General features: G+C 49.4%; 1 protein-coding gene across 3 annotated transcripts in view; it reads right to left on the reverse strand.

Annotated features, from left to right (window-relative positions):
• Positions 1 to 20,167, reverse strand: part of Slc9a8 (solute carrier family 9, subfamily A (NHE8, cation proton antiporter 8), member 8) — a 62,901-nt gene that overhangs the window by 8,590 nt on the left and 34,144 nt on the right. For all 3 annotated transcript variants that reach the window (XR_001175365.1, XM_013024346.1, XM_013024345.1), the window contains 6 exons: positions 16,232 to 16,333; positions 15,207 to 15,241; positions 9,041 to 9,184; positions 5,552 to 5,690; positions 3,732 to 3,837; positions 392 to 508 (listed from right to left, as the gene is read on the reverse strand). Coding sequence is in view for 2 of the 3 variants with exons in the window: in XM_013024346.1 (XP_012879800.1) it covers positions 392 to 508; positions 3,732 to 3,837; positions 5,552 to 5,690; positions 9,041 to 9,184; positions 15,207 to 15,241; positions 16,232 to 16,333 (643 nt within the window). In the remaining variant the exon portion in view is untranslated. The remainder of the gene's footprint in view (positions 1 to 391; positions 509 to 3,731; positions 3,838 to 5,551; positions 5,691 to 9,040; positions 9,185 to 15,206; positions 15,242 to 16,231; positions 16,334 to 20,167) is intronic.

Raw genomic sequence — 20,167 nt, forward strand, 5'->3', positions numbered from 1 at the left:
GGAGGAGGAGGGGGAGGAGGAGACAGAGCTGGAGGTGGAGAGGCGGCAGTGGCATAGGAAGCCTGCTGGGAAGAGCAGGTCTTTGGCTCCCAGCCATGGGGCAGCATTGCCCATGGGACCCTCAGCAGGGGCTCATGGGCACTGTGGAAATGCAGGGACTGCATTCCACGGGCCAAGCCAGGGTTTCCCATGTTCTCTTTACCATGCGGTCTTCTCACCCAATCCCCAGCATCAGAAACTTTCCCAGGAGACAGTTTTGGAAAAGCTGGTCTCAAATGTCTTAGATGAGCAGGTCTTAAAATGGCCACTGGTTGGAGGAAGAGCACGGGCAGGGAGTGTAGTACTTGCTGCCAGGCAGGGCCACAACTGATGCCCAGCACAGAGGACTCACCGCACAGGAAGGCCACAGTCCGGAGGGTTTGCTGCATGAGGATCTGGGTGACCGGGGAGAGGTTATGGTGGGTGTAGTGGGACATCACAATGCCCGAGAACAGGATGGCCATGATGCCTGGAGGGGTGAGAGGCAAAGCACAGAGGCATGAGCAGACACAACACCGCCATGTGACACCCAGATGGACAGGAGGCCTCCCCCCAGTGCAAGGAACTGTAGTAGGGTTTAAGAAGAAAGGGAGCTAGGCGCTGGCTCTCGCCTGTAATCCCAGTTACTCAGGAGGCTGAGATCTGAGAATTGCAGTTTGAAGCCAGCCTGCGCAGGAAAAGTCCCTGAGATTCTTTTTTTTTTTCTTGTCAGACATGGGCCTGAACTCTGGGCCTGGGCGCTGTTCCTCAGCTCTTCAACTCAAGGCTAGCGCTCTACCACTTGAGCCATGGCAACACTTCTGGCTTTTTCTGCTTATGTGGTGCTGAGAAATCGATCCCAGGGCCTCATGCATGCAAGGCAAGCACTCTACCACTGAGCCAACTTCCCAGCCCTCCCTGAGATTCTTTTTTTTTTTTTTTTGGTCAGTCGTGAGGCTTGAACTCTGGGCCTGGGCGCTGTCCCTCAGCTCTTCAGCTCAAGGCGAGCACTCTACCTGCTTGAGCCACAGCGCCACTTCCGGTTTTGTAGTGGTTTACTGGAGATAAGACTCTCACAGACTTTCCTGCCTGGGCTGGCTTTGAACTGTGATCCTCAGATTTCAGTCTCCTGAGTAGCTAGGATTACAGGCATGAGCCACCAGCGCCCAGCCTTCCCTGAGATTCTTATCTCCAATAAACTACTCAGAAAAAGCTAAAAATGCTGCTGTGGGTTAAGTGGTAGAGTATCAGCTTTCAGCAAAAGAAGGTCAGGGACAGCAAACACCCAGGCCCTGAGTTCAAGACCAAAGATTGGCCATAAAAAGTATAAATTAGGGGGCTGGGAAGATGGCTCAGTGGTAGAGTGCTTGCCTTGCATGCCTGAGGGCCTGGGTTCGATTTCTTAGCACCACCTAAGCAAAAAGAAAAAAGCGGAAGTGGTGCTGTGGCTCAATTGGTAGAGCACTAGCCTTGAGCTGAAGAGCTGAGGGACAGCGCCCAGGCCCAGAGTTCAGGCCCCACTACCGGACCAAAAAAAAAAAAAAAAATATATATATATATATATATATTAGGAGACTGGGAGAATCGTGGTTCACGGTCACTCCAAGCAAAAAGACCTCTTGTCGACAAATAAGCCAGTCATGGGGGCATACATTGTAATCCCAGATTATGTGGGACACATAAATAGGAGGATCTCAGTCCAAGACTGGCACTGGGCAAAAAAAGAGCAAGAGCTTTTTTGTTTGTTTCTGTGTTTTGTTTTTCTGGTCCTGGGGTGTGAAGTCAGGTCCTGGGTACTGTCGGTGATGTTTGTGAGGACAGAACCATGCCCGGCACTGCGACAGGAGTCTCCATGTCATATAGGAAACCAAGATATTTTTTCAAAAATCAAACAGGATATCCAAATATACAAACTGAAAGTCAAATTGTATAAGCCATGTTTTACCTCACTTCTCTCATTTTAGGGAAATAGTCTCACTGGCTAACTTGGCATATATCACAGAATGACTCAGACACTGGCTGTCAGCTGTCTGTATATGCCAAGGCTTATGAAACAAGGAGAGCTGCAGGTGTCTGTCACCTGTGTGCCAGAGGACTCACAGGACCAGGAAAGAGCAAATTCCTTTGCTCATTCATCCCCAGAGACTCTAGGAATGCTTTCTGCCAGACACACATGACCAGATGGGCAAAGGGACACAGGGAGGAGACCAGTTCACCTGCTCTTAAGAGCACCAAACAGGTTTCAGAGGGCACAGGTTCCTTGTGGCAACCCCTTCTGGAGTGATCTGCGCTGTCAGGTTCCTCTGCTCCTCTCCATAGGTACAGGTGACCTCCAGGAGAGCAGCACCATGAAGGCTCTGCCACCAAAAGGTAACACCAGGGCAGGGACACAACGCAGGTAAAGCCTGAGCATATGGGAGCGTGACTCCAGCACTGCTGAAGCAAAACCACACACACACACACACACACACACATACACACACACACACGCACGCACCCACCCACGCACCCATGCACGCACGCACCCACGCGCGCACACACACACACACACACACACAGAGCTGGCCTGGAAGCCAACCTCTACCTGTGGCAGGGAGTCAGCCAGCACTCATGGGCCCTGGCTTCCTGGCCTTCACCAGCCTGCTACAAGGCACTCTGTGCTCCTTACCCTGCTGTAAAGTCAGCCCAAGAGGAACCAGGTGGTTCTTGTAAGAAATCTGTGCCCGGAAGTGGAACTGTAGCTCAAAGAGGTAGAGCACTAGCCTTGAATGAAAAAGCTCAGGGTCAGCGCCCAGGCCCTGAGTTCAAACCATATGACTGATAAAAAAGAACAACACAAAACATATGTAAGAAATTTGGGCCCAACCCTCACTCTTTCCACAGAGGAGGCTGCCATGCCTTGCAAGCCCCTGGGAGGGGCCGAAGGTAGAGCGTGCCTGCCCACAGGCCCTCACTCAGCCTGGGTGCTGGTCAGCAGGGGGCAGTGTGGCAAAGGGGGAGTTTGGCAAAATGAGTCCAGTGTACTGCACAGTCCCACAGTAAGGGATATAGAGAAAGCATAGACATGACAGGAGACCCAAAAGGAGATCCTGTGAGTAAAATACCGGTAATAAGAACAGAGATGTGGCCAGGCACTGGTGGCTCACACCTGTAATCCTAGCTACTCAGGAAGCCGAAATCTGAAGATCACAATTCAAAGCCAGCCCAGGCAGGAAAGTCCATGAGACTCTGATCTCCAATTAACCATCGGAAAACTGGAGGTGGCGATGTGGCTGAAAGTGGCAGAGCACCTTGAGTGAAAGAGCTCAGGGATAGTGCCCAGGCCCCAATTTCAAGTCTCAGGAATGACACAAAGCGGAAGAAAAAAAGTAAAATCAGGCATACTGTGTCCAATACGCCCCACCCTGCTAACATGGTGGGAGGGGCACATGCTGGCCCCTCTGCTGGCCTTGGCCTGTGGTTCTGCATGGCCTGTTTGGAGGGAAATGTCTCAGGGGAAGGTGACGAGCACCAGATCTTGAGTCGAGATGACCACTACTCTGCAAACTCCAGACGACCTTGGGCAGTGTAATCTAGCGCAACGCAGGTCTTCTTATGAGTACAGGAGGGACCCTCCCAGTGCCTCTGCCTCTGGAGACTCGTTAAAACAACCGCCTCCTCTTCAAGCAGGCCGGTCAGGCCACAGCCAGGCCCCCCGGCCCCCAGTCGCCTACCTGACAGCGAGGTCCCCTCCGCCAGGCCGTAGGGCAGGTAGGCAAAGATGATCATCATGCCGAACTCCAGGGAGGGCGTTTTCCTCAGATCGATGTGCTTCAGCACGTGAAGGCCGTCAAGGAAAAGGGACCAAGGGGTGCTGGATGGGACACACAGGCAACCACAGCAGCTGCCTTCCAGTGAACAAGTACAGAAGACGCAGAACTGACCAGGGCTGTGATGAACTTGTCATTATAGACTTTCTTCCCTGTGAACACATGGTTGTCACAAAAATGGGATGTGCTAAAACACTGAGAATTGAGAATGGTGGAGACAAATGCTGGGGGAATTAAAATCAGCCAAGTGAATTTCTTGAAAAATGCAGATGGGGCCACTGTGACAGCTGCCGGAGGACGGCGCGCCCTGGCCACCGCCTGCCCCCTACCCATGGGCTCTCTGGGCCTCTGGCCCTGTGGAAGACCTATCTTTCCAGCAAGTTCACCCCCCTGAGAGGAGTCTGTGCACATGGGGACCCCATTCACAGACTATACCCAGGCTTCAAGTCCTCAAACACTGGACTGCTCTAAAGAAAAAACTAAATATGGAAGGAAAGCTGAGTACCGGTGGCTCACGCCTATAATCCTAAGGATGTGATCTGAGGATCATGGTTCAAAGCCAGCCCAGCCAGGAAAGTCCATGAGACTCTTACCTACAATTAACCACCAGAAAACTAGAAGTGGTGCTGAGGTTCAAAGTGGTAGAGTGCTAGCCTTGAGCTAAAGAGCTCAGGGACAGTGCCCAGGCCCAGACTTCAAGCCCCACGACTGACAAAAAAAAAAAAAAAGGACGGAAAAACTCAAGTGGGAAAAGCCGTCTCCTTGCCATGCTGTTTACTGGTACAACAGGAGAAGCTGTCAGCCGACTACTGAGTCAGATTTAAACAAGAGGATAGATGGGAAAATGTTAACAGGATGGCAGAGAAACAGGCCTGGAGCCAGTGGGAGTCTTCTGGTATTCTGAGAGCGGACGGCTCTAGAAGGAAGACCAGGGCCACTCACTCCTGGGAACGCAGCTCAGGCACCTGCACGCACCATCTAGAGCCTCTCCTATTCCATCCTGGTGAATTTTCCCCAACAATCAAGGTGTCAGGGCTCAGCAGGCCTCTTTCCTTCTCTGGCCAGAAAAACTACAAAATCCGTGTAAATAACTTCACAGAGGTTACGCCCCAAGTCCTTTTGTAATCCTTCCACATAAACACATGATCAGATAGTTTTGTTTTTTTTTTTTGTCGGTCGTGGGGCTTGAACTCTGAGCCTGGGCATTGTCCCTCAGCTCTTCAGCTCAAGGCGAGCGCTCTACCACTTGAGCTACAGCGCCACTTCCGGTTTTCTGGTGGTTTATTGGAGATAGGAGTCTCACGGTCTTTCCTGCCCGGGCTGGCTTTGAACCGCGATCCTCAGATCTCAGCCTCCTGAGTAGCTAGGATTACAGGCGTGAGCCACCAGCGCCTGGCTGATCAGATAGTTTTAATTTCATATTTCCAAAGAAAACTAGCTTTCAGTTTTGTGAGTATGGCAGCAGGAAGGACAGTTGTGAGTCAGTGTCCTCTGGGAAGCAAGGAGCCCTGACAAGTCCCAAAGTCATTCCTGATGTGGGAGTAGTCCCATGTTAAAATTAAAAAGTCCCCGAGTTCAGTTTCTACAGCTAAAACTCAGCATGAAAATCTGCCTTTAAGCCTGGCTCCTAAGGAACAGAGGAAATAGCAAGGGAAGTGGGTATAAAGATGACTCATCCCACCCCACCCTGCCCTGCCCCGAAGGCCTGCAGACAAAAAGGATATTAATGCAGAGATTAGGCCAGTGAGGGTGCCTAGGGCTGCAGAGCCGAAGAACATTTTGAGGAAGTAGCCGAGGGCTTGTAGAAAGGTTTGCCACCCACTGACATCTGACATGTTTTTCCTTGTTAAGCCTTCAGCTGTGCTAGGAAATAAAATACAAGTTAAAATGTTTTACACCTCTTGCTCTTCAGTGAGTCAGTCACACATTTATTTGTTCACCTTCTTGTCCCACAGTTTCTGTGGTTCAGGGGTGAGGGCAAAGTCCCTGCCAAGGACCTGGAGGGGCAGGACAGGGAGGCAAGGGCCAGAAGGATCTTGAGGCGATGCTGCTTAGGGTCAAGAAGAGTTCACAGGTTGAAGGACAGGCAGTATGAGGCAGCGGGAGGAAGGAGGCAGGGAGCCAGCCAGGCCTGTATAGCACAGTGGGGGAGTGTTTGGGTGTAGGAGGGGGATCTGGTAGGGGAGGGGGGCAGTGGCAAGCGAGAGCAGGTAGGGGCAGGCCTACCCAGAGGACCAGGGGTATCAATGTGAAGTGGGTAGGGCTGAAATCTGCAATAAAACCTGAAACAAAGGCTTTGGCAAGAATTCAGGCTGGAATGGAGCGGCTGGGTGATGAGCCGCGGGAGGTTTCAAGCTAAGGCAGGACTGAGGAGGAAGAACGCCCCTTCCCTGCAACAGAGCGATGCCATGCGGGCGTCAATGCAGCTGCTGGTTTTACAGGGTCCAGCAGGTGCATAAACTGCAGCTATCTGCGCTATGGCAGTCCTCCCCCCCCTACCCCCTCCATTCCTCTCTCGCCCGACCCCCTCCTCCTCCCAGGCCATGTTTCAGATCTCTCCACCACAGCCTGTCTTCCTACAGACCACAGCCATTATGACCTCCTTCCTTACAGCTTTCCTGAGGCTGTCTTAGTATGATCATGTCCCTGGCACTTCCTGGTGGGTCATCCTCCATCTTCCTGGCCCCAGCCAATATCCCGCTATGTTCCCCCACGACACTGTGCCGCTTGCTCGGGACCCCTGCCCTGCCCATTCACAAGGACAGGCCACTGGTAGGATCTCACAGGACCAACTTCCTTCATAGAAAAACCCTGCTAAGTCCCACAGGGCCATCTCTGTCCACGCTCTGTCCGGCCTGTTCCTTGCCCACGTGCAGAGGTTAGCGTGCAGCCACACACTTTCTGTCAACACCAAGGGCTGCCAACAGCACCATTCCGCCTCAGTCACGGCACTTGGAGGACAGTCCCTGAGTCAGTGCAGCTGGGGCGATGTGCAGGAAGCCATGGTGGGGCTGCAGTGTCCTGAGCAGTGTGTGGCAGACAGGCCTGGCCTGCTCTGGCTCTCCATGGACAGAACAGCACATTAATGGCTGTGCCTAACCTTGACTGCTCATTTTATGAAGTGACAGTTTCCTTTGGGCGACACTAGGGCTGAACTCCTGAGGTCCTTGACCCACCAGGCATGTGCTCCATTACTCAAGCCACTCACCTCCCAGCCCCTAACTACTCCATGTAAATACAAGGGCTGAAACAGAGTGGCTACATTTTCCTTATATACTTAACCACCATGTGCTGACACACCAGGATGCACACAGATAAGAACTTACTTTTTGCAATAAACAATTACATCCACAACTATATCAGATCATATCAGATAAGCTCTTGCTTATCTGTCAACCAGATGAAACCTCTTCCCTCAGGCTCAAGACAGAGAGGTGGCAGACACACTGAGGAAGTCATCAGATCACTTGTCCAGGTTAACTGGCCAAAGCAAAGTCCCCAAACTCCGCTCCAGCGGTTTCTCCGCCTGTGAGCCAGACTTTCCCTGCTCTGGGCCGGCTCTCTACCCATAACTTGCACACAGTGCTCTGAACTCTGCAGATGCCTTAGCCATTCTGTAACCTAGACGTTGCTATTGTGTGACTATAATGTGAGACCTGACAGTTAATACTAGCAACTAAGGAGCTATGGCTCAAATGGGAGAGCACTAGTCTTGAGCAAAAAAGCTCAGGGGCAGCATCTGGACCCTGATTTCAAGTCCCAGGACCAGCACAAAAGGAAAAGAAAAACGAAGAATCTGTACTGTTCATGGCTCATGGCTCTCGAGTGAATTCAATAATACTTGGCAAATTAATGCTAATGACATGTATACAGCTTGTGGATTAGTTGTTCAATACATTCTAGTGTAAAAAGACATTAATGTCTCCAATATAGCTTGCTCACATATTGCAAAAAACATGTCTGCCTTCATACAACTTCTCTAGACTCTCCTGAATATGTATCCCACCATGGCTGTCTTTGGGAAAGGCTGTGGAAGGTTATGGCTGCCCAGTTCCCAGCACAGACTGCCAACTACATGTATGTACACACAGTGTCCCTCCCAAACCCTCTCCACTGCTAGCTACAGGCAGGCTCACGCTGATGATTTCTTGCCACACAGCGGTGGCTGAGACTTTCCTACGCTTCTGAACTCCACACAAACAAAAGCTAACTTCAGACTCTTGCTGGCCTGGCAATTTTCAGCATAGTATTTTTCAAATGTGTTTCTGTTTTTAAACTCAGAGCCTTGCACTCGTTAAGCCAGCATCTACCACTTGAGCCAGGCCTCCAACATTCTGCAGGCTACGTGTCCTGCTCAGGCTTCTCATTCCTCAAAGTTTACCACCATGCTGCTTGTGCATATAGCATCTATAGCAAATAACACAAGAATAAATTGTCATAGTAACAGATTAAAGCTATAAGTAGTTTAAAGCCAAGGAAACCAGGGGCTGGGAAGGTGGCTCAGTGGTAGAGTGCTTGTCTTGCATGCATGAGGCCCTGGGTTTGATTCCTCAGCACCACATAAGCGATGGATACAAGACTTTGGCTTAAGTATCACACACTGACCAGACCCCCCCCCAAAAAAAAAAAAAAAGCTAAGGAAAACATATCAGCTTTCAAAAGGAATTTTTTTTTTTGGGTCCGGTTGTGGGGTCTGAACTCTAGGCCTGGGCGCTGTCCCTTAGCTCTTCAGCTCAAGGCTAGCGCTTTACCACTTGAGCCATAGCGCCACTTCTGGCTTTTCTTTTTGCTTATGTGGTGCTGAGGAATCGAACCCAGGGCCTCATGCATGCAAGGCAAGCCCTCTACCACTGAGCCCTCAAAAGGAATTTTTTTAGCTTTTGAAAAAGTTTTTTTTTTTTTTGGCAGTACTGAAGTTTGAACTTAAGGCCTTGTACTTGCTAAGCTGCTGCAATACCACTGAGCCACCTCCTGCCCTGTTCTTTACTGGTTACTTTTAGGCTAAGGTCTTGCTTCCTGCCCTGCCTATGTTGCCAGGATCATAGGAGTGCACCACCACATCCCACTTTCCCTGAACCCTGACATAGTCTTATGGCACAGATGGCTTGCCAGGGCAGAGATGGAGAAAGGCAGCAGTGAGCCTGTCCCACAGAGGCTAAGCCACCAACTACGTAGGCCACTGGGGAAACCTGAGTCTCTGCTCCCACACTTACTTGGTTAGAACAATGGAGACTGCATCGTTGAGAATGCTTTCTCCAAACACCAGCATGTTGAGCACAGGGTCCACGTGCAGTGCATTGAAAATCGCAATGGTGGCCACTGGGTCCACAGCAGATATCAGGGAGCCAAATGCAAAGCTGGAGGTAGAGAAAAGGCAGGATGGGTCTGTAAGGTGTGTTGCTCAGTCCACATGGTAAAGCATGCAGTCAACAACTCTTGTCACCACGTAGGTATGCACTGTAGCCAGCCCCAAAGTAAGATAGTGTATGCGCCCACTAACAGCAAAGGCTGACTACAAGAGCTGCTAGAACAGCCTGGTTTTCCACCAGCAGCACTGAGACTTTACTTTGACTAGTGATGGATACAAGACTTTGGCTTAAGTATCACACACTGCCCAGACTTCTTAGAGCGGACTAATGACCTACAACCTGCTAGTCTTTTGGGGTTTTTTTGGTTGGTCATGGGGCTTGAACTCTGGGCCTGGGCGCTGTCCCTCAGCTCTTCAGCTCAAGGCGAGTGCTCTACTGCTTGAGCCACAGCGTCACTTCCGGTTTTCTGGTGGTTAAGTGGAGATAAGAATCTCATGGACTTGGCCTGCTTTGAACCATGATCCTCAGATCTCAGCCTCCTGAGTAGCCAGGATTACAGGCATGAGTCACCAGCACTTGGCACGACCTGCTGGTTTTGACCTCTGCTCTGCCACCTGCCACAGGCTACACAGTGTCATCTGTGAACAACCCCAGCCTCCATTCAACCTCTAAGATAAAGTACCAAAGCCAACAGCAGCTCCAGCAGCTCCAGGCATGCAAAGCCCTCAACCCCCTGCTGGCACAAGCCTGCAAGTTCACCGTGCAGAAGTAGTCACCCCAATCCCTCTGTCACCCAAGGGGTCCATGGGCAATCAGGCCTCCATCTCAGAGAAAGGTTAGGCATGGCCCTTCTATCACATGGGGCAAACACACAGCTTCAAGGCCAGGCACTGTACTGGAGTCACCAGCCAGGGGCAGGAAGTGAGTCTTGCCACACTGAGCAGCTCAGGAGAGGAGAGCTGCCGGCAGGAAGCATCTACTGCCTGGCCAGCCACACTGCTCTCATGGATCGGTAATGGGCTTCAGGCTTCCACAGAGACTCCCTTGGAATGATTAACATGAGCCTGCAGATGCCAGGCTGAGGACCTTCGAGCCCACCCTGAGGTAATCACATGCATCTGAGCTCCAAGGGGTTTTCTGCTATGGGTGTCTCCCAGGGACCTGCAGAACACAGGCCAATACACTTGCGGGGGGGGGGGGGAAGTCTGGCAGAAATGGGAGGGAAGATCCCCACCCCCCACCCCCAGCAGTAGGAGGTCCTGTTGGGCTGCTGCAGTCCTTAGGCCTTCTGCACTGCCACCTAGACCCAGAGCTGGCCTCTCCTTCCCTTTATCCTCACCCACAGCACCCAGAACAACATCACGAGGGACTATGAGGGAGGAGGACATGGCAGTGGGGTGAAGGCTGAGGCGGTTGTGCTACAGGCCAGCGGGGAGCTGTGAGGAGCCTCCAGCCCTCCTCTACTCTCCCAGGCAGCACCCCATCTCTGGTCTTGGGAGCATCATGCTGATTCTCCTCTGGGGGCTATACTCCCACACTGATGTTACACTGGGTTCCAGATGTGAGCCTGGGGCCCAAGCGTGGACTGTGAAGACCATCAGCAATGTTGGACCAGGTCATTAGTGACAGGTGGTCCTCAGTCAGGGAAGGCTGGATGGGGTGAGGAGAACTGCTTCATGGGGTGAGAGCTGGGCTGAGACCAGCACATGGTCGGGGAAAGGTGCTCAACACTGGGCCCTGGAGGCACCCTGCCAAGCCCCCACCCTGGGGACACTTCATCCTACATACTATGAAACAATCTTCTACTTAAAACTGGCTTGTGTAGGTGTGAGCACAGAAAGCAGTGACGTACTTTGGCACAGAGGCTGTGGTATCCTGGGCCGGAATCAAGATCAGGAACCACAAGCACTGAAGCTGACGCTTGGGGCGAGGGGTGGGCAGGGGAAGGTGTGTGTGGGAACGGACAGCAGGACAGGGACGCTGAGGCAGCAGGCGGTGTGGCCCTCTACAGAGCGGCTCACCTCATCTTGTTGCCTGAAACTTCCCCTCAGTGTAAATCACATTAGCTCTCGCTAGGAATCTATATTGGGGGAGTATTTCTGATTTTGGACAGGAGAAACCTGACCAATCAGCTTCCTGAGTCCTCAATAGGCCTGTGTCTCAGGGTCACTCAGCTTGGCCAGCTATGGTGCCATTTCCCACCTTCCTCATTTTAAAAAGCCAAAAGTCTCGGGCACTAGTGGCTCACGCCTGTTATCCTAACTACTCAGGAGACTGGAATCTGAATATCTTGGTTCAAAGCCAGCTCAGGTAGAAAAGTTTAACTCCAACAAATCAGCAAAACACTGAAAGTGGAGGTGTGGCTCAAGTGGTAGAATACCAGCCTTAAGTGAAAAGCCAAGCAAGAATACAAGGCCAAGTTCAAGCCCCAGTACTGGTGCATGCATGCATGCATGCACGGAAACACACACATACACACAAACACAAACACACACACACACACACACAGAAACTATAGGTTCAAATTAAAAATCTTCCTTTCCCTTTCCTCCTTTTTTTTCATTGTCAGTACTGGGGCTTGGATTTGAGCCACACTTCTGGCTTTTTGCTGGTTCTCAAACATTTATCTGCCCAAGTTATCTCTAAATTTCAGTCCTCTGATTTCAACTTCCTGAGAAGCTAGGATTATAGATGTGAGCCATAGGAGCTTGGTTCATTTTTTTTCTTTTTTTGATTTTATTTTTGTTACTTCAGCAGTACGAAGGCTGAATTCACCGCTTTGAGCCTCCTCGGCTGGTATCATACCACTGACCCATACCTTAAGTCCTGTTTTTGCTGTATGTTGTTTTCTTTCTTTTCTTTCCTTTCTTCCTCCTTTCTCTCTCTTTCTTCCTCCCTCCCTACCCCCCCCTCTTTTTTTCCAGATAAGAGTCAGGCTTCCTGGTACCTGGTCTATGATCACCTAACTTTAGGCTGCTGAGATGCTGCTGCCAAATCCAGCTTCTTTCTGTTGAGACAGAGTCTCCCTCTCTCAGATCTTTCTGCCCAGGTTGGACTGGAACTATTCCTCCTAGTCTCAGCCTCCCACATGGCTTACGATGGCAGAGAGACACACCACTGTGTCCAGCTACAGGTTGAGAAGGAGTCTTGAGAACTCTTCTGCCTGAGCTGACCTAGAACTTCAGTCTTCCTGATTCTAGCCTCCCAAGTGGCAAGTATCACAGGGAAAGACTCTGATGTCCAGCTTCTAGTTGAATTGTTTTGTTTTTAAAATATTTTTTATTGTAAAGATACTGTACAATTACATGAGTAAGGTAATGAGTACATTTCCTATTGAGCACTGTTACCCCCTTCCTTTGTTTTTCTCCTACCCTGAACTGGTTTTTTGTTTTGTTTTTGTGCTGATACTAAGGGGCTTGAACTCAGGGCCCAGGCACTCTGTCCCCTACCTTTTTTGCTCAAAGCTGGTGCTCTACCACTTGAGCAAGATCTCCACTTCTAGCTTTTTGGTGGCTAATTGGAGATAAAGAATCTTGTAGAATTTTTTGCCCAACCTGTTTTCAAACCTTGATCCTCAGAGCTCAGCCTCCTGAGTAGCTAGGATTACAAGCGTGAGCCACCAGCATCTGGCCCATGTTTTTAGTTTTTTAAACACTTAGTAATGCTAGGCCACAAGTCCATGTGGCAAGTAGGGAGAGGAGCATGGTCACCCTTCAGCAGCAGCAGAGGCCTGTGGCCATGTCCTCCTCCCTCCTCTATTGACAACTCTGCCATCCTGAGGATGTGGATGTGTAGTCTAGAGCGGTCCCTGCCCACAGGACAGTCTCCTTCCAGAAGGAAAGGGAGAGTCTGTCTGCACAAGGCCAGAGAAACACTGCCTAGCTCTGTCCTGCTTGTCTAAGCACAACTTCACAAAAACATATCCAGCACCATCTGCATCTCTTGCCCATTGTCCCCAAACAGTTGCAGTATGAATGCTGTAACACTTTCCTGTACTTTTGATGGGTTGCAGACATTTCTATTTACAGAATATCTAGAAATACCAGGCACCAATTCTGCTTTGTCTCTAGCTCCATGGGACAGTAATGCCACATTGGCTACTTGTTTTTTTGTTTTTTTTTGTCAGTTGTGGGCCTGGGTGCTGTCCCTCAGCTCTTCAGCTCAAGGCTAGCACTCTACCACTTGAGCCACAGTGCCACTTCTGGCTTTTTCTGTGTATGTGGTGCTGAGGAATTGAACCCAGGGCCTCATGCATGGGAGGCAAGCACCCTACCACTAAGCCACCTTCCCAGCCCTGCTACTTTTTTTTTTTTGTCGGTCGTGGGGCTTGAACTCTGGGCTTCAGTGCTATCCCTGCACTCTTCAGCTCAAGGCGAGCGCTCTACGGCTTGAGCCTCAGCACCATTCCCGGTTTACTAGTGGCTAATTGGAGTTAAGAGTCTCACAGACTTTCCTGCCCAGGCTGGCTTTGAACCTCGATCCTCAGATCTCAGCCTCCTGAGTAGCTAGGATTACAGGCGTGAGCCACCAGCACCTGGCTTGGCTACTTGTTTTTTTTTTTTGGTCGTGGGGCTTGAACTCTGGGATTGGGAGCTGTCCCTGCGCTCTTTAGCTCAAGGCGAGTGCTCTACCGCTTGAGTCACAGCGCCACTTCCAGTTTTCTAGTGGTTTATTGGAGATAAGAGTCTCATGGACTTTCCTGGCCAGGCTGGCTTCGGACTGCAATCCCAGATCTCAGCCTCCAGAATAGCTAGGATTATAGGTGTGAGCCACCAGTGGTGGGGGGGGGGGGCTACTTGTTTTTATGTCAGAACTTCCTTATAAAAACAAGCAGAGGGTGTGTCTCAGGCAGAGGATGTGGACTAGTGTGGTTTGAGTGGGATCAGACTTGTTATCAGAAGAACATTTCCAGGGGAGGGGATGGGAAGGGGAAACAAAAACAAAAGAGGAGGCAACAATGCTTGATAAGAAATGTACTCATTATCTATCTTACCCATGTAATTGTAACCCCTCTGTATGTTATTTTCACAATTAAAAAAAAAAGAAGAACATTTCCCAGGATGCAGCTAAAGACTGAAGCTCTTGGCAGGGCATGGTGGTACATGCTGTAATCAAAGTGCTAGGGGATAGAGTTCAGAGGAAGGAGGACAGAGTTAAAGGTCACCCTGGGCTACACAGGGAGACCTTGTCATGCCTATGGTTCATGTCTGTAATCTTAGCCATTCAGGAGGCTGAGATCCAGAAGATTGTAGTTTGAAGCCAACCTGGAAAGAAATGTCCCTGAGATTCGATCTCCAAAATTACTAGGAAAAAGCCTGTTCAGGTGGTAGAGTACCAGTCAAGCAAGCAAGCGGAGCAAGCAAGAGGCCCTAAGTTCGAACCCAAGTACCAGACAAGAGAAACAAAAAAAGACTAAAGCTCTGGCCACCCCACATGTAGGACTGAGACAGAACACCCAGCCATACCACAAGATCACAGCAGGTAATGATGGTAGACACAGGAACACACAGCAAGGTGGTATGTGTTCAGGGAGGGCACACTTGGTCTGGGGCCTTTTTCAGACCTAGAGCTGGTATCTAGACCCACAGCTGCCTAGGATGCTTCTTGTTAAGCCAATTAAGACAATTTCTGGACTAAATCCTGTAGAGAGCAGCTGCCTGCCCGTACTCACAGGGGCCCTGAAGGTCTAAAGGCCATCTACTACAACAGCCCTCCTCCCACAAGTGAATACCCTCTCATCCTTCAACTCCACCAACAAGAAGCCCACCTTCCATGGTGGTTATAGAGAAGGCTGCAGAGTCAGTTGAGGCTGACTCTCAGCATTAACCAGAGGACTATGGTGCAGTGTGTGTACATGGGGGAGGAGTTGCTAAACAACATGCTCTGCCTAGGGGCTTCCACACTCCCCATCGAATTTGATTCACTTCAGTGACAAATTAATTCGAGAATGGACTGTACATCAGAACGTGGCAAGCAAAGGGACAAAGGAAGGGCCACACCCGGGAAGCAATGTAAGGAAAACGTCCCAGTCTAAACAGCAGTTGCAAGGGTTACAGTGTGAAAGATTTACCTGTCTGTCATGTTGAGTTTAGAGATTACATCAGCCTGTAAAATAAAACACACAAACACACAGACACAAAAAACCCCTTGGAGAACAGCCAAGAAGATTGAAATGCCATTAGTGCTTTATTAATAACTAATAAGGACATTCATCTTCACTCCCCAAATTGGAAAACTAAAGAAAACTCACATGTTCTAGTGAGAAGTGCATGGCACCATGTGGCCCAGGTATGGGACACAAGGCTGAAGCTGCAGCCTCCCTCTCTACAGTACATTCTCCTTGATGCTAGAAGCTGAGCAATGAAGAAAGTGGCACGACACATCTGTCCTGGAGCCGTGGAGGCAGCAGGGAGGCAAATGCCAGCTGGGATGGCTCTGGCCAGCAAAAGAACAACATGGCTGCCAAACTAAGAGCTATCTGCCATCACTGGGTGACCGATTTCAACCTGGCCTCAACTTTCTGCCACTGAACTAATAGGAAAAGAAGTGGGCTGTGCAGGGACATGCAGAATGCGAATCTAGACAATACCTTCCTAGTGTTTAGCCCAAGCTAAAGCAAATTAACTCACAGTAGAATGTACAGCACCCAACGTGCCACTGCAAAATCGTTTCCAAAGGTGGAAAATCCAGAGATATGAATTCTACAGAACTGAGTGATCAGATTCAGAATCGTCATCCACTGAAAACACTCACTTTATTAAAGAGCAACTTTCATATTCTGATTCAGTCTGCCCAACATCAGAGGTGGTGTTGTTATTTGGAAACTCTGACTTGTTTTTAGGTGTTCCAATTTAAGAAAGTATTGGTTTGCAGATAGAATCATGTATTTGGGGAAATAAAGAGAAAAAGAATCACTCAATTCCAGATAGCACAGTTCTTGGGACACCTAGAACAACCCTCAGTTGCTTCTGCCACGCAGTAGCAGTGAAGGCTGAGAAGAGCTTTCTTCCCAGGAGGGCGCCTCCTCCCACCACAAGCCCCACCCACCAGCTTGCACTATAGAATTTCAGTGACTTTCAAAAAGGTTTTCCTTACCTGACCCAGAAAATAAATTCCTCCACCTACTACAAAAGCAGAGATCGCCGTACCAAAAACAGCAAACAGGGTGATGGAACCAATATTTTGAAAGAAGTTACCCTGTTTGAAAGAGCAGACAGCAAAGAAACAGTTAGAGAAGCTAGCCTAGTCAGCAAAGGCAAAGGCACCATGACCTCCCAGTGCTGTGGGCTGGACACCTGAGTGCTCCTCTACCCACCCCCACTGTAGTGTTGCAGTGCCTGTTACTCCACTCCCTGCTTCCCTCCCATCCTTGTCTCCCACACCACCTCCCAAGTGTTTCCAGCCCTTTCCCTCCTTTCTCTAATGCTTCCAATATTCCCACTTATATTCAGACTGTAGATAAATCCTAACCCTGGTCAGGTGCTTGTGGCTCATACCTGTCATCCTAGCTACTCAGGAGGCTGAGATCTGAGGATTGAGGTTCAAAGCCAGCCTGGGCAGGAACCTCCATGAGACTCTTATCTCCAATAAACCACCAGAAAACTGGAAGTGGTGCTGTGACTCAAGGGGTAGAGCATTCACCTTGAGCTGAAGAGCTGAGGGACAGCGCCCAGGCCCAGAGTTCAAGCCCAACAACAACAACATTAACAACAAAAAGAAAGAAAGAAAGAAAGAAAATAAGAAAGGAAGAAAGAAAATAAGAAAGGAAGAAAGAAAATAAGAAGGAAAGAAAAAGAAAGAAAGAAAGAAGAGAAAAGAAAAGAAAGAGAAAATCCGAATCCTGGCTGGACCCAGGAGGCCTCTGAGCTCCTCTGGCAGCTGGCTGTCTGTCTTCCCTGAGTTCCAGTCACTTAGGCAGGGAGAGTTTACAGGCATGGAGAGTGTCACGGACATGGAGAGTTTCCATCACTCCTCCCGAGAAAAACCTTCCTTGATCCTGGTCCCTGAGCAGCCAAGTTCTGCTCTGCTCTCAATGCCCAGCTGCATTTCTCCATTTATCTCTGGAACTAGTTAACCAACCCTGTCTCTCCAATGAGGGAAAGGCTCAGCTTTGTACAGCAGTCGCTGATACAATGTCCAATTGAAGATGCCCAATACACAGATACTGCAGGAATCCACCTGTGCTTCACAGCTGATCAAGGTCCAAAAATTACAATTATACTCTCTTCTTCCTGCTGTCCAGGTCTTTAAAGTACTCCTATCTTTTTAAATCACTATCATCATCAAAAATATCCTATACAAATAGCACAGAGACACCATCAAAGCTTCCCCAGGATTAGGACATAGGCTCATTAGAATCTCTATGGGCTCCACTCAGGAACCACCATCAAAGGGCCTGGATAACCCTGGATTGGTGGTATGGAAGAGAATGAGTCTTTTGCTCAGAAACTATCAGGCCACCAAAAGCCTGTGTGCAAGCTCACTTCCAAGGAGAGAGCGTCCTGACACCCCCAGGCAACCTGCTGAGTCACTGCCTGTGGGAGACTGCATGTACTAGGGCCAGCTGGCCAAGACTGACTCGGCTGCCCTTGGGTCTTCAGCTGATGCCTATGTTGGCACATCAATCTCCAGGGCACAGAGAATTTTAAAACCTCTTAAGGCAAACATAGTGACTTGTCTTAGTTCTTTCTACATAAAGTACTTTCATCTATGAGTTTTTCTTGGCAGATAGCAGCCTATTTTTTTTTTTTTTTTTTTGCCAGTCGTGGGGCCTGAACTCTGGGCCTTGGCGCTGTCCCTCAGCTCTTCAGCTCAAGGCTAGCGCTCTACCACTTTGAGCCACAGCGCCACTTCCAGCTTTTTGTGCTTATGTGGTGCTGAGGAATGGAACCCAGGGCTTCATGCATGCAAGGCAAGCACTCTACTACTGAGCCACTTTCCCAGTCCCAGTAGCCTTATTTTTTAAGTTTAAAAATAGACTTGATCACTCAGTTTTGATCTGTTTATAGGGATCTCACTGTGGTAGAGGTTTACAGCTAGTTAATCTGGATGCAGAAATCTACACAAATTCTAGCCATCCCATTAACAAATTGTCCCACAAAGCCAAGTGTTTCCCTCTGACATGATTAGCACCCAGTTCCTTACAGGACATTTTTTGAGACTGGATAACTGCCTGCTTAGTGTATATCTGCTGAAGGTAATTTCACTGAAGCGTATTCCAAGTGCAGATTCCCACTGGCAAACTGTCATTTTATCCAGGCACTGAAAGCTCACACCTGTAATCCTACCTACTCAGGAAGTCAAGATCTAAGGATCATAGTTTAAAGCTAGACTGGGCAGGAAAGACCATGAGACTCTTATTTCCAATTCACCATCAAAAAGCTGGAAGTGGGGCTGGGAAGGTGGCTCAGTGGTAGAGCGCTTGCCTCATATGCATGAAGCCCTGGGTTTGATTCCTCAGCACCACATAAGCAGAAAAAACCGGAAGTAGGGCTGTGGCTCAAGTGGTAGAGCACTAGCCTTGAGCTGAAGAGCTGAGGAACAGCACCCAGGCCCAGAGTTCAAGCCCCACAACCAACAACAACAGGGGCTGGGAAGGTGGCTCAGTGGTAGAGTGCTTGCCTTGCATGCATAAGGCCCTGGGTTCCATTCCTCAGCACATGTAAGCAAAAAAAAAAAAAACCGGAAGTGGCACTGTGGCTCAAATGGTAGAGGGCCAGCCTTGAGCTGAAGAGCTGAGGGACAGTGCCCAGGCCGAGATCAGGCCCCAGGACTGGCAAAAACCCCCAACAAACCAAAAAACAAAAAACCCAACAACAAAAAGAGCTAGAAGTAAAGGAGTGGCTTAAGTGGTAGAGCACCACTCATGAGAGGAAAAAGGTAAGCAAGAACACGAGGCCCTGAATTCAAATCCCAACACACACACACACACACACACACACACACACACACACACACGTGTACACACACAAACAAAATCTACCTCTTCACCCTTTCCTTGGATGGATACAACTTATTGGAAAGCTATGTGCCTGTGATGCCTGTATCCTACCTACTCAGGAGCCTGAGATCTGAGGATCACAGTTCCAAGCCAGCTCAAGCACAAAAGTCTGCGAGACTCTTATCTCCAATTAACTACTCAGAAAAAGCCAAAAGTGGCGCTATGGCTCAAGTAGCACCAAGAGACTCAGGGACAGTGGCCAGGCCCTGAGTTCAAGCTCCAGAACTGTCAAAAATAAATAATAAAAATTAGAATGAGAGGGCTGGGAAGGTGGCTCAGTGGTAGAGCGCTTGCCTTGCATGCCTGAGGCCCTGGGTACTATTCCTCAGCACCACATAAGCAGAAAAAGTCAGAAGTGGTACTGTGGCTCAAGTGGCAGAGCTCCAGCCTTGAGCTGAAGAGCTAAAGGACAGCGCCCAGGCCCAGAGTTCAGGCCTGACCAAAAAAAAAAAAAAAAAATTAGAATGAATATCTAAAATATCTTATGATATTTTAGGTAGAAAATTAACAATCTAGCTAGGCATTGGTGGCTCATGCCTGTAATCTCAGCTATTCATGAGGCTGAGATCTGAGGATCACGTTTTGAAGCCAGCCCAAACAGGAATTTCTGTGATACTCTTATTTCCAGTTCACCATCAGAAAACTGGAAGTGGAGCTGTGGCTCAAAGTGGTAAAATATGATCCTTGAACAAATGAAGCTAAAGACAGTGTCCAGGCCCCAAGTTCAAACCCCAGGACCAGCAAAAGAAAAAGAAAAAGGAAAAATGAAAAGTAATAATCTGATCTGTGTGTTTTTACCAAAACTTGGTAAGTTTAACTTTTAAATTTATTAAGATGTTATCTAGGGCTGGGAAGGTGGCTCAGTGGTAGAGCGCTTGCCTTGTAATGCATGAGGCCCTGGGTTCGATTCCTCAGTACCACATAAGAAAAAATCCGGAAGTGGCACTGTGGCTCAAGTGGTAGAGCGCTAGCCTTGAGCTGAAGAGCTGAGGGACAGCGCCCAGGCCCAGAGTTCAGGCCCCACGACCGGA

The sequence above is a fragment of the Dipodomys ordii genome, unplaced genomic scaffold (genome assembly GCF_000151885.1).
Source record: "Dipodomys ordii isolate 6190 unplaced genomic scaffold, Dord_2.0 Scaffold75, whole genome shotgun sequence".
Lineage (NCBI taxonomy): Eukaryota > Metazoa > Chordata > Mammalia > Rodentia > Heteromyidae > Dipodomys > Dipodomys ordii.